This window comes from Aythya marila, assembly GCF_965140915.1.
Source record: "Aythya marila genome assembly, chromosome: Z".
NCBI classification, from domain to species: Eukaryota; Metazoa; Chordata; class Aves; order Anseriformes; family Anatidae; genus Aythya; species Aythya marila.
This window is the reverse complement of record NC_139080.1, coordinates 50,576,035-50,591,137: the sequence shown is the minus strand read 5'-3', so window position 1 is coordinate 50,591,137 and position 15,103 is coordinate 50,576,035. Positions and strand designations below refer to the sequence as shown.

General features: G+C 36.5%; 1 protein-coding gene across 1 annotated transcript in view; it reads left to right on the top strand.

Moving 5' to 3' along the window:
- The first annotated feature begins 782 nt into the window (after positions 1–782).
- Positions 783–15,103, top strand: part of LOC309890136 (long-chain fatty acid transport protein 6-like) — a 51,859-nt gene continuing 37,538 nt past the window's right edge. The window contains exons 1-4 of the mRNA XM_082783716.1: positions 783–1,514; positions 10,440–10,646; positions 12,927–13,085; positions 13,540–13,664. Coding sequence (XP_082639842.1) covers positions 1,001–1,514; positions 10,440–10,646; positions 12,927–13,085; positions 13,540–13,664 — 1,005 coding nt within the window. The 5' untranslated portion in view covers positions 783–1,000. The remainder of the gene's footprint in view (positions 1,515–10,439; positions 10,647–12,926; positions 13,086–13,539; positions 13,665–15,103) is intronic.

Below are 15,103 nucleotides of genomic sequence, written 5' to 3'. Positions count from 1 at the left end.
CTGCAGAAAATATGTTATTCAGAAAACAACCTCAGTTTTTCATGGTTTGTGTGACTACAGGCTCAGTTGCAATAAAACACATGAACATCACATTTTAGGCATTGGAATGGGTTGCTCAGGGAGATGGTGGAGTCATTGTCCTTCGGGGTGTTTAAGGAAAGGTTGGACATGGTGCTTAGGGAATATGGTTTTATGGGTGATATTGGTGGTAGGGGGATGTGTTGACCAGATGATCTTGGAGGTCTTAATGATTCTATGGTTATGTGTCTCAATCCAAGGGCAACCACAATGGAAGCCTGGCTCCATCAACATGTTGACATGCTTGGAATGACAGACTTCACCAGCAGCAGTATCAACATCATGATGAGATGCCCACAGCTTTTTGCTAGTGTCATTCCTTCGGCACGAATTAAGACCTTTCTGTGGTACACTGACCCTGAACCAACCCTACATTTCCACGTGGACTAAACAGCCCTCGCCCGGCCGCCACTGCCTTGCGCAGGCACCGTCCCCCGGGGCTGCTGCCGCCGGGGGTGGAAAGAGGCGGTGGAGGCAGCAGCTCCCCGCCTTATGCAAGCGGCTCAGGGAGCGGCCGCCCCCGCCTCGCCGGCAGCGCAGCGCGGCCCCGGCAGCCCCGAGCTGGGGGCGGGAGGGCCGGAGGGGGCCGCTCTCTCCCCTGCCCAGCCCTGCCCGCCCTCGCCGCTCCCAGCGGGGCGTGCCGTTCCGCAGGTGCGGGGCTGGTCGCGGCGGGCGGGCGGCGGAGAGAGCGGCCGAGCCGGGGCTGAGGCGGGCGGCTTGTGGCAGCCGGCGGCTGGCCGGGTTCCCCCCGCGCTGCAGTTGTCCGGCGGGGGTGTTGTTGCGGGCTGCAGGCGCTCCTGTCTGTAGGAGGAGAGGCAGGGGAAAGCCTCGACCTCTTTGGGGTCTCCTGTCAGGCTCCGCTCCCTGCCAGGCGGCTCCCCGGGTGCCGACTCCGTGCCTCGAGCCGTCTGGCTGTGGGGACATGCGTGTCTGGGACAGCCTTGCTCCATTCCTAATGCTGCCCTCCTGGGTTCCGGGCGTTGCCGCCGGGATTGCCTCCTTGCACCTCATCCAGAAACTCCTCTTCCCCTACTTCTGGGCTGACCTGAGATACTTGCTGAAAGTACTGATGTATGGGCTGAAAGTGGAGATCTACAGGCTGCGGGGGAAGATTGTCACCGTCCTGGACAAGTTTGTGAAGCTGGCTGAGGAGCAGCCCCACAAGCCGTTCCTCATCTACGAAGGGAAGGTGCACACCTACCGGGATGTGGACAGGCGGAGTAACAGGGTAGCCCAGGTCTTCCTTCACCACGGTGCTCTGAAAAAGGGTGACACAGTGGCCTTGCTGATGGGCAATGAGCCTGACTTCATCCATGTGTGGTTTGGACTCGCCAAGCTGGGCTGCGTGGTGGCTTTCCTCAACTTCAATGTCCGCTCCAGATCTCTCCTGCACTGTCTCAGTAGCTGTGAGCCCAAGATACTGATTGTGGGAGCAGGTAGAGTATACAGTTACTTTGCACATCCAAAGCTTTAAATGTCACATCTCCCCTGTATATGTGTCTTCAGCTCCTACACTGAAAACCAAATTTTCAGATGTTCACAGAAAGAAAGAGATCTAGGGCTAGAAGGGACTTCAAGAGAGTATAAAGCTTAAGCCACTTAGCCTGAGTCAAGTATATCCATGTTTGGGGACATTGTTTTAAACTGTTCTTAAAAGTATAGGTTGCTGGAAAGTTTGCAACATCTAAGTGTAGCCTGTCCCAAGTGTTTAATTACTTCAAGAGTTGCCAAATAGGTGTCAGAAAAGGTTAAAATGACCTTAATTAAGAATAATTTCCAATTCTTTTTAAATAGTCAATTTTTATCTTATCAAGTCATGAACTTTCTTTTTCTGTTCCATAGTTGTAGTGATCAATTCCTTTATGATCTAGAAGGCCAAAGCTACACATTATACGTATTCTGCTGTACCACTATGCACAGAGGTATACTTGTTTTCCAAGAATTAAAATTGGGAGTTTTATAGATGTAGAAGATAGATTTGCAATAAGCAAATTAGTGTTGGCATCAGATTGTAGAAGAAACTGCTGTGTCTGAATAGGTGATAACAATGTTTTATGTAAGTTTCCAATGTACTACATTATTTATTACATGCTTCAAAAGAATTTAAAATCTTTATGTAGATATATTGTGCATTGTATGTTGTAATTGAGCTTCAGTTATATAGATCTATAAACCAAAGCCAGAGATATAAAACGTAAAGTTGTGCTGCTGAGCATCTCAGCTTTTATGATTAATTGCAAATAAAACTACAATTGCGAAAAAAATGACACAGAACCTTGACTTTTTGGATGGAGAAAGATATTTCAAAATATGAGTGTTGAACTCCCTCTCTAAAATTATTATTTCAAGTGTAGTATGCCTTATTTCTAGTTCACAGCTTCATTTTCTGTTAAAAAGATTGTGGAGTTTTGTTTGCATCAGTGACACCTAACTGGTAGAATTTCCTTTTGTGTGCTCTGTGCAGCTGCTGCAAAAATATGCTTTAACAATTTTGTTTAATATTTTTCCCTTGCATATTTTTCAATTCAAATTATGTAATTCCAATTGTTTATGCCATGGCGGTTTAAGAATAGAGTACTTGTTAATTAAAATGAGACAATTTAAATATAATCCCAAAGCAAATGATTAAAATGTTTCTGAACTGGCAATTTTTAATTTTGCCTTCTTACTTAATAAAAAAAAATAACTCATTTAACACAACCTCTTTTAATATGTGCTTTTGAATGTGACTGAGGAATCAAATTAAGGCAATTCTTGATCATTGACTGCAGTTGAAGAGAACTTTGGATCAAAATTTGTATCTAGAGGTCATCTTTATTAAAATGAGAGGTTAAATAATGAATGAGAAAAGTATATGCAAATCAGGAACAGGATCCATGTTGCTCCACTCTTAATCTGATATCAGCAGCTTCTAGTTGTAGTGACTATGTTGAACTACAAACTTGTCTTAAGAGTCTGGCCATCTCAGCTCACAGGGGAAAAGCTGTGTGTGAACATGTAGTATCAACAAGCTAGTCTCTGAGTTGGTCTTTTACATGTTGGTGAACCTTATTCACGGATTTCAGTGTGTGCATTAAGATAATCAGTCCCTCAAGTCTACAAGGCATCACAGTATTCTTCAGGATTTGGAGGCTCAATTTGTCCATCTCTGTGACAGAACTGGAAATTCTGTTTCGTCTTTGTTTGTTGGCCTTGTCATATAATAGAGGAGCCTCTCCAAAGGGGTCTGAGTTTTGCAGTTGAAGGCTCATGTGCTCTTTAGTGGCCATGAGGACTAACTCACATCACTTGCAACAAAAGCAAAGTATTATACATCTTTATTACACATAACACTTCCCAACAATGTTTATGAAAATTGCAGGGCAGTATTTAACACTGAGGTTACACAGTCAATTAGATATATTACCAGAGGTGTATTAACATCTTTTCATCCAGTGTTTGTGTTTAAAGAGCCTTAACAGTAGGCGTGACCTGAGCTTTCCTTGTGTGCTTTGCACTTTTTCCACTAAATTGGACATTCTTTAGCAAAAAATATACACTAAAAGCATTCAACCAGTGGTCCAATATCTATCATTGTCATAGTTAGAATCATGTTTGGCAAATAAGGATTTGTTTATTTATTTATTTTAAATTTTATTTTTAGACATCAATTTATAAAGGTATTCTTTCTGGATAGAGGAAATTCTGATTTTCAGCTGTATGCATGCTTTGCAGGCCCCACAGACAAATCTAGGCTTGACTCAGCAACTCCATTAAAACAGTTACAAAGCTATGTTTTCAAGACTTCAGATGACCTTTTATCTAGTTTGTATACTGTAGCGCAGCATAAATCATCTCCTTACAATTTGGTCATTAACTGTCTGTGCTCAGCATGACCGAATTTGCTGTTGAAATTCTTGTCTGTAATGACATATTAAGTCTAGAACACGCATTTAAATCCACTTGAGATTTAATTTCTGTTGAAGGGGACTTCCCACCTTCTGATGATATCTGGAACAGTTCACACAGATCATTGTTTATTGCTAAATCTTCTCTGTTTCGAATATGTTGGTGTCTCTGTGTGCAACAATTGTATGTGAATTCTTTTGTTAGTGCATCCTGTAATTTTTTCAAAAATGTTTTAGTTTTTTTTGAATGTGATACCCGGATAGATATTCAAATAGTCCAGGTACTGTTTATGGTTGCATTTTCTTCCATACCTTCCATGCTTCCAAAATCTATCCCATTTTGTGGACTTTGTACTCTTCAGTTGTCTTTTTTGTCTGCATGTTTTTCAGAGGATGTGATTTGGTAGCACAGCTCAATTACTACAGTATTATCTTCCCTTGCAGTCAGGTCTTGTTCAGTTCTGACAATTCTCTGATATTTTGAATACTTTATCTAACTGCAGATTGGGGTATTTTAGTAATACTTAAATTTGGGGATTTGGTTTTGACTTAGGTATTCTACAGCCTCTCTGTAACTGAAACTTTGATTCTTCAGACTCTGATATGTTATTCAAGCTCCAGAATTTCTCCTTTTATTGGTTTCTTGTATGAAATGGTTATCTCTAAAAGGCTGAATTTTTAATAGGATAACATCTTGTAGTTCATTTAGCATAATCTAGTATCTTGGTTCCTTCCTTCTCATTCAAGCATTGGCTGTAAAAGAAAGAGATTTTCTGGTTTGCTAATATTTATACCCTGTTTTCCTTCCTAGAATTTGCACATGTCTTTGTAGAAATTAATGAGTTTTTGCTTTAACTACTATCACTTTCCTGCTGTGCTCTCAGAGCATTTCAGCTGCTCTGGGATTTTTAGCTCTTACTTTAATTTATTGTGTAACATTCTCAGTATTCCATCCCCAGAAACTCTCTGTCACCACTCCCATTCTGGGGAATGTCTGTTGTAAGAGATTCAAAAGTTGGAGTTTGAAACCGCCTTTTTAATAAAACAGGTAACTAATGTGCAAGCAAATAAGGAATTTGTGAAGGAGAAGGAAGCTGTATGCCTTCTCTCTGTAAGACTGCTAGTATCAGTTTAGCAGGAATCTGACCTGTTTATAAGGTGCTTATCTGTACTACCTTTATTACCAGATTCTGCTGCCCGTATTCCTTTGAAAAAAAAAAAAAGTGCGATAAACAGAGGAGTAAGGTACTGTTCTGTGTTATCTTTTAAGGCCCTATGGCCTTTCTAGGGACTATTTCTATTCATTGGAGTCTTACCTGACCAAGAAACTACATTTTACCTTTAGGACAAAAGCTGTATAGAAGTAATACGTTCATAACCTAGTGACCCAGTATAAAGGTACAAATTGAATTTTTATGGTGTGTTTATAGTATGTTATAAACAGAAGAGTTCAGATCTTAGTAGGACATCCCTGATTGCCATCATGACTTCTGATTCAAGGATTCATCTGTGAAAGGATTGCATTACAAAGCTCCAGGAGATTCGTTTACAACAGTCCTGATAGCAAATGCTGTTCAGAGTACATTCAGAGTACATGCTGTATGGATACGCATGGACAGCCTGCTCTAGGTGACTGTGCTTAGGCAAAACCGTGACTGTTTCAGACCAAGATGACCTCCAGCAGTTGTTCCTTTCCAACCTCATCCATTCTGTGATTCTGCCATTCTCACAGCTGTGCAAGGTATAGCATTTTCTTGGCCAGGGTTCTGTACTCTTTAGGCATCATCAGTGCTTTCTGCTGCTGGTGAGCGTAATCTGAACTTTTTGTCATTTGAGCTCAGAACCAGGGTTTATTGCTGACAGGTGTAAAGTTAAGACAATTCCTGGAGAAAGGGATTTAGGAAAATATTCTTGGCATTTGTGGATTATGATCAGGTGATATATACGAACAGCAGTGTCATCTCTCATATGTTAGTCATCTGGAAAAAAAAAAAAAAAAAGGAATAGATTTTGTCAAAACCTTCATCTTTTCTTAAGTTTGGAAGAAATGATTAAAGGTATCTAGACCTAAACATCCAGATAAAGGACATCACAGAAGACCTGCAGAACAGATTCTTGACACTGTATCTGTTTGATCACTTGTTTTCTTTCAGTCTGTGTCTCTAAGACAGTGCTTGATGAGAAAGCAGTGCCCACTATGATTCCCAAGCTGGTTTCTGCTGTACTGCCTTTATTGCCTTCAGTGACAGTTCGAGATTCCAGCACTGATGCTGATCTGCAACTGAAATGAGATTTCTGTTATTATTGCTTACTCCTAGGTGTAAGGAGTCATTTAGGGATTGGTAACTAATCGGGTAACTGGTATCAGGTAATACAGGTAACTAATTTTTCTGATGCCAGGCAGAGTGGGAAACAGTTTGAACTTGCCATGGCCTATGGAGCATATAATTCAGGGTGCACATAAGATTTGTTAAGAACCATTTCATATAGCTTGCTCTCTGAGTAACTTTTTGTTCAGTACAACTAGATCTCATAACCTCATTTATTCCTTTCATCAGTGTAGGACTTGTCTGTTTGCCAATAGGCTGCATTGTTTCTTTGCTAGAAATTAATATAACAAACCCTTTGTGCAACTTGAAGCCTAGAACAGTAGGTTAAAACCAAAACATATTTTACTTGTTTTCTCAAAAGATGTAACTTACGTATTCATGTGAATTTAATGTAACACAGTTTCAAAAACTTTCTTTTAAACAATAAGTTTCTATAAAAGCAAGAGAAAAAAAATGTTTGAAGAAGCATATTAGTTTCGACAAAATAATAGATTTTTTTCAGTGGAAGCCAAATAGTTAGCAAATGGGGAATATTCACATATAAAATATGTAAACAGTGCACACAGAACTTCTGACTACATTGCCAAACGTTAGATAAATATTCATGTGCTCCAAAACAAATAAACCAAAACCTGAGTATAATTTCATAGTTTAAAGAGTCAACAAGTACTTGAGAGAAACCACAAGTTTAAATAGCTAAATTGATTTACTATTATTGCTTTACTATATGGTTGAGTACACATACAAGGTACTTCTAAAAATAATTGAACTGTAGATCCTCCAAGAGGGCTATTTATTCCTGACACATGGACAAGATTATTTGTAAAGACCAATGAGTTCTACACAACATCTGGCACAGAAGTTTTTTGTTCACAGTACAAAACATTAGTTGACTATAATCAGAATTATTCTTTGGGAATATATTAGTACAACTAAGAGTTATCTTCAAACACCCTATGCTCATGCCTGTTCCAGAAGTAATTTTAAGTTTCTGGCACTTTGAAAACAGCTGTTTTAAATTACTCTTTCTTCTTTGGGAAATGACTTATTGTCCTCTGCTATCTAGCTAGAAACTTCTTTCAAGATAACATATCATTACGAACTGTTCACATATTATTCTGAGTACTAGATTCCCTAGCACAAAAGAAAAAACTATTGTATAATTCACTCACAGAACAAGTGTTCAATAGCAACTAGAAAAAAAAAAAAAAAAAAAAGTAAGGCCTTGTACAACAAAAAAAGCTTTAGGTTATATGTGTGTGTGTTTAGAGAAACAGTGAACAGTATGCATGCCTAATTTGAACAGTGATCTTAATTATTTAGCGCAAAAGTGTTTCAATCTACTAAAAGGGAGTTATGTCCTCCTGTCACTCTTGAATCTTAACCGATTATGCATGTACAGTTGAAATCAGTAGTTGCTATTTTCCTTCCTTAAAAGACACAAATGAAAAGAGGAAAAAATGAAACAGAAGAGAGAAATCTTTTTGATAAACTTGCAGTTCATGTTACTCAAACACGTAGAGAAGTGGGTGCACATCTTATCTAGCATTTCTGAATACTGAAGAAGTATGAAGGAATTCACAAATATTTCCGTTGTGCAGTTCTGAACAAAAATGTCTTCTGTAGAGAAAACAATAGCTGGCCAGTATTACACTGGCCATCTTTATCACTTTAAAAAACATGGAAGGCAAAACAATTAAAGGCAATGCAAGGAGTAAATAATCTAGCTCTGGAAAATAAAGAAATTCAGTAATGGCATATTTAGTATCTGCAGTACTTAAAAGTTTTTTTTGTTTGTTTTTTTTTGTTTGTTTGTTTGTTTTTCAGGCCTTTTGCAAGAGGATAGTTTGTAATTCAACAATATGTAAACTTTCATTTACAAACACTTCAGTTACACAGGAAAATTTTGCTTGATAACTTTTATTGCACATTTTTTCTCAATATTTGTACATCATGCTGATTATTTGGTAAGGTCTCTACACAGGACAGCCATCTGAGTCTGGCGGTCTGGCGTATATGATTGCTGTAAGTTGGAGAAACCACGAAATCCTTGACATTAATAATTCAAAATCCTTAACATCTTTGCTGGCACTGTAGTTAGTGCCAATGCATCAACAAACAGTGGCAGAGGATGTTACATACTTTTACTATTTTTGAGAAGAGAAATTGAACTCCAGCAAATTCAAACACACATTGCCCTTGCTAGATTCTCAGCCTAACTTGTACCTACACAAACTATATATTTATATTTATATTGTGTATTTACAAGACATTTAAGAGGAAGATAAAAATCACAATTGGAAGCTACTTAGTACATAGTTATTCTGTCACGTTTGGTCTATTAGCACCTGTTTTTCATGAGAAATATTACTGTTATATTTTAATACTTATGACTAGAAAAACATGCCCTAATTGTACAATGTGACAGCAAAGCAGAATTACTGATGAGTGAACCTGGATTTTCAGTGCATCAGGTTTCCTGCAGTTGACATTACTGTCCCTAACATGACTTTGCATTCACTTTAATTATTCTATTGCTATGTGTAGTAAGTGAAAAGGGACTGTACTCTGGTGATTCAAACAAGAGGCTATCTTTTAGATTTTCATAATTATTTAGGTAATTTCTTCCTGAAATCATTCTGCAGAAGTTAGGACACCAAAATTTTTATGTCACACCCTATCAGAATGTTTTCTAAACATTCACAAAATATACAGAACTTGCCCTCTGGCTTCAGGTTTGTAAGACCTACATATAGTCAGGGACAGTAGGCTATTCTCTGTTACGGTAACAGATTAGAATGTCATTCACTAAAACATTTACAGCAGTCTGTCACTAGCAAAAATTTTTTTGAAGGATTAAAAATCTTGCACAGTATATGAGAGTGAGTTGTGAGTTCTATTAATGATACCCATATTTAATATTTTCAAAATGAGCTTGGGGTTGACATTGGGAGTTGAAATGCTGGCTCTTTCAGAGCCTCATTATGAGGCTCTGGGTGAGTCATTTCAACTTTTTATGTTTATTCATTTATAAAAAATGAGATAATAACATACATTTATACCCACAGGGATATTTACAAGATTAATTGCTTAGGCTGAGATCCAGCAAAGCACTTAAGTGTAAATGTTTCTTTAAGTATATGAATGATTCTATTGAAAGCAATACGACTATTCTTGAGAATTTTGCTGGATTAGTACTTTAATGCCTGTCCAGTATTCTGTGAAAGTGACAGATTGTAAAAATGCTTAAAAAGATAAATACCAAATGTATTACTTAGGAACTGACCTCTACTTATATAATTTTTTTTTTCCTTTTTGTTTAATCTAGGTCTCTCTGTTTCTTTTCTGCTTAAATGAACAAAATAGATCTTATTTACACTACTGTTGTTATAATTTTATAACAGTGAGTTTGTATTTATATTCAGGTAAAAGCTAATGGAATGAATTCCTTTTAGTGAGTGAATGTTTGGTCATAAGAAAATAAAGTTGTTTGAAAGAGCCACATGATTTTTCAGAAGTGTATGAATAATCCACAGGTCTGTATCACATTTCTATTCACTGAAATTCAGGTGTCCATACACATGATGCAGGTGTACGGACACCTGAATCATGCACAGGTACACATGATACATTTTACTTTTTTTCACATGATACTTTTTTTTTTTTCCCCAAATCAGTCACTTCTGTGCTAATGAAAAAATACTGTTTGATGAACAATTGCTGTTGATGGCCTCCAACGAAACATATATGTTTGCCCTGCATCTTTAACAGATTTGTTCATCTTTAATTTGAAGCTTAACAACACTTCATTCTGATTTCAGCAATAACAAAGGGTTACCCAAAATGCAGTGGGAAGCAGGAACTAGTAATCAAGGCTCAGTGTTTTGCCTTGAGGACAAGACGACAATTATACCTTGTGGAGTCAGAAAGTAATCAGTACTTTTACCACCTTATATCTAGTTTTCAATGAATATCCATTCCAGCTCATCATTATTTTACTTTATTATTTATTTACATTCATAGGGGTAAATACAATTCCTATTTCTATTATAGAAATAAGAACTTTTGGAGGAAACATACCTTACTTGCATTTAGTTTTGTGAGGATGTGATGTAAGTAACATTATTTTATGTTAATCTTTAAGATTTGCTTGGGACACTAGAAGAAATTCTTCCTAATCTCCAGAAGGACATTAGTGTTTGGATAATGACCAAAGACTCGACTTTTCCAAGTGTACATACACTTTTAGACAAAATGGAGGCTGTTTCTGAAGACCCTGTTCCAGTTAATCGACGCTCTGCCAATAACCTCAAGTCATCTGTTTTATATATATTTACTTCAGGAACAACAGGTACTGGTCTGCTAAAGAGGCAATATTTTCCTAAAGCATTCATCTAGAAACCTGATTTTCTGACACTCTAGTCTGTTTGTTAATCTTTTCATAATTGAATATCATTATTTCATATCCTTTTGGTAGGAAATAAGCACGCTTGTTATAGTTGACTGTTTATATTCAATATTTTATGCACCTTTTTTATTTGTCAGGTTGTACAAATAGTGCTAAGGTGTTTATAAAATGTTTTGCTTATTCTATGGGTTTTCAACAGTAGTAAGTGCTGTTTTGTGATCATATGCCACAGTACAGCTAACGTACCCAGAATTTTAAAAAACAATCTTAAAACTAGCAAATTTACATTTACTTTTTCTTCCTTGAGTTAAGTTCTATGCAGGTCACTGTAGTGACAGAAAATAGGATTAAGTTACTAGCCTTTAAGTTTAGAAGCAGATGGCTGAATTTATTACCAGTCCTCCAGCAGCTAAGAAGCTAAGGCTTAAAAAAAAAAAAAAAAAAAAAAAAAAAAAAGTGATCAGTGACATGAAAAGCAGCATGATGTTGTTAAGATAAGCAGATTGGCATTCTCCTTCAGCTGAACACTACAGTAGCCACAAGAAGGATTATAATGAAGATTCATATTATGGCTTGTTTCCTCAATATAAATAATTATTTAATTTATTTGCTTGGGAATTAAAATTAAATTAAAAAAAATTAAATTCTTGGGAAAATTTAGAAACAGAAAGAGATGGTCTAGAATAGTGTGTGTATATATGTACATAAAATATATATTTTTAAAGCTGTTAATATCGTCCAGATGTCAGGTGTGTTGAAAAACTACTAATATAACTGAATGTTTACATATATTACATTTATTTACATTTATATATTTTTTTTTCATACTATGCAATTGGAAGAATAAGACTGACTCAGCTTGAGAAGTGTGGGATAACTAGTTCTAGTCTAAAGTAATTCAGCATTTTCACATTTTTGATAATACCAGAGCATAGTTTCTAGTATAAAATCAATGGTGTATAAACTTATTTGAAATAAAGTATTACCTTGCATGGTCTATAGTCAGCTCTTTGTGTTGAAACCCCCTAGGGAAAATATAGGGCAGAAGAAAAAAAAACTCAGGACTCTCCAGCATCACAAAGTTATGGAATAGTTGAGGTTGGAAGTGATCTTTGGAGGTTTGAACCTCCTGCTCCCCCCTGGTCAAGCAGGAACACCCAGAGCAGGATGTCCAGGATCATGTCCAGACAGCTTCTGAAGATCTCCAAGGAGGGAGGCACCAGAGCCGCTCTGATCAATGTATTCCAGTGGAATTCCTTCTTGCTATATGTTCATTGATAACATATAATGCATTAATTATATGTTTAATATAATGCATTTTCTCTTCAGTGTTTCTCTTCAGTGTGAGTTTTGGAATTGGTTTGAAGCATAGCTAGAATCTCCAGAGATTACACTTCCAGTTAACAGCTCAAAGTAACAGTGGCTATATTAGAATAGGTGATAAAACTTCCTGATCTTTTATAGCTTTTGAAATTTTAATAGTTCTCACTGTTCATCAGTAGGACTAAATCATTTTGAATGAATGTAAGAACACATATCAAACAAGAACACATTAAAATACACACTCAAAATAGTAAGTACCAGAGTAGAAGTCCAATGAACTCCTGTGTGAGTCTTCGTATTCCTGAACAGAAAGTCTCTGCTGAACCTGAAGAATCTCGTACGGAAGAATATAATTTGAATGGACTCTCAACATCTTTTGCTGGATTGTGTTAAATTCTACATAGTCTTCATAGTGGTCTGAAAGACTATCTAGACTTAGATGAACATGTTTTTAGATAAGCATCCACTACTTTGCCTGGTACAGCTCATGTACCTCAGCTCTTAACTACGTTGCAGTCACTTTGGCTTCTGCTTGAAAGATGTTGCTATATGTTAAAAGAAGTACATATGGATAATGAATGTTTTTAACCCTTTTTTGGTTCTGTGTAATTTGATAGTGTGTTAGGTGAGGAGTTTCTTCATGTTTCTTCCTATTTGAATAGATTTACATCAGAATAAATAACTAACACATGAGATTACAAACTGGCTCTTGCATGTTTATGTGTACAGAAACACACAATACTGTATTAAACATCCAGTTGTCTATTTAACTAAATCATTGTCTGAAAATTTGTCTGTATGGTATTGATTCTGTTATGATTACAGAGACTTTGGAGAAAAAAAAAAAAAAAGGCTTCTCATGAGGAGAGGCTTTATGCAAATTTTTTGTTTTCATTACAGGTCTTCCAAAGGCAGCAGTCATCAGTCACATGCAAGTTCTTAAAGGAGCTGCTGGACTGTGGGCTTTTGGTGCTACTGCAGAAGACATCATTTATATCACCCTGCCTCTTTATCACAGTGCAGCATCTCTCCTTGGCATCGGTGGATGCATCGAATTAGGCAGGACTCATTTCATTAAATTGTCTTTTTAACAGAGTATTAATTATTATAAAATTGTATTAAAACACATTTAGGCTCACTGCCATTAGGGAAACTGCAAATTAACAAATACGCTTTTCTGAATAGCTTTATGTTTTTGAATTTTGGGGGATGTGGAAGAGTGTTGTAATAGCAAAGGATCTCTTTTACTGACTATCTTTGTGGTATTGGAGAAGAATTATTACAGTTACTTGTGTAAAAGGTGTTCTTACTTTTTTATTTGTGTAAAAAGGAACTTAGGGATGTATATTTTGACAATGTACATAGCACAGTGTGTGTACAGACTAAGTATTGTACTCTGGAATAGAATTAAATGTATTTTGGTGAACTTAAAAAGACTGCTAAATACAAATATGGCTAGCTAAGCTGCCACATAGAGAAATGCTTTGTTTCCCATTTTTCTGTTTTCCTAAAGGGGCAACCTGTGTCTTAAGAAAGAAGTTCTCAGCTAGTCAGTTCTGGAATGACTGCAAAAAGTACAATGTGACTGTCATCCAGTACATTGGAGAACTTTGCCGTTACCTTTGCAGCCAACCAGTGGTAAGTAGAACCAAGATGATTGCTATTTATCTGTAAGTTACTTGTATGTGTGTTGTTCTTACTGTGGTTATGTTAAGACAGAAGTACCGTATTGTACTATACCAAGCCTGCTCCTCTGCCCTTCATCTTATGTGAGGTTTCTCAACTATTTGGTGGTCTATAGACACCAAAAAAAAAAAAAAAAGTTTGAATTGTAAAAAACTAAATTGTAAAAAAAATAATTTGCAAAAAATAAAAGTATTAAGAGAAAAGATTCAGATATTAACAAGTGAATCAAAGTGATTTGGTGAAGAAATATTGTTAAAGTTTCACTATCTAATGTCAGAAAGCCTTTATTACTGTTAAATGCCCTTTTAGAATTTTCAAAACTTTGTTTCTTGGAATATAATTATATGAGAGGTCTAAAGTTTTGTAGGTCATGTTTTAACACTGCTTTGACTTGTGGAATTTCCTTATATTTAGACCATATGGAACATATTTTATAATTTTTAAGCAGTTTGGTATGATTAGCAGCTCAAAGGAAAGATGCTTTTGTTCTAGTTAGAGAGCTATTCCAGACAACAAAGCAACGTTTGTTAAAATGACATTCCTCCCTGAAACTGTGTAAGCCCTAACTTGAGCATGCTTCTTTTCCCTTGGCAGTCAGTGGTGTGATGTTCTATCTGTTCTATCAAATACTAAGTGTGCTGAACCTGTTATAAAAACCACGTACAGCTGACTCAGATTAATTGAATTAACTCTTGGTCTGGCTTTTTTTTTGTGGTATGTTCATAGAGCTACCCATTAGTTGAGAGAATCCAAGATATTCAGGTTAAATTAAATGCCTAAAATTTGTTGGAATTAATTCAAAATGTAATATGGAATATATGTAATAGACAGAATGGATCAAGCATATAACCTGTTGCATAGCAAGCCCAATTGACTTTCTGTCAAGTGCTAGTGCTCAGTGTGTCAAAATGAACATGAAACAAGCATTCATAGTCCCATATAAACTAAAATTCATCTTGCTAATGCTGGTAACTGTTGTTCCATTCATTTATAAGCTGCAGGTTGTCCTGTTGTGTTTTAATAATACACGTTAAATCTTTCATTGATTACCTTACTTGGTAAATCATTTTAATAAATGTTTTTTAAAAGTAAATTATGATCATAAACGGCTTTTATTTTGAATAATTCATAAAATTAATAACTGCTGGAGAGTAACTATATTGTATTAAGCATAAGGAGTAATATCTTTTAATTTAACAAAATGATTAGGAGAGTGCAAAAAAGACAATGGATTATTTTTTTTTTCCTCCTGAAAATTTTCAGGAGCATATTTAACTAATGTAGTTAGGCTCATATGTCCTACATCCCTATCCATGAATGTCTCAGCAAAGAAAATATATTTGTATTAAAGAGGACATGGCTGATGTCCCAGTGATCACTAGTGGCTGTGG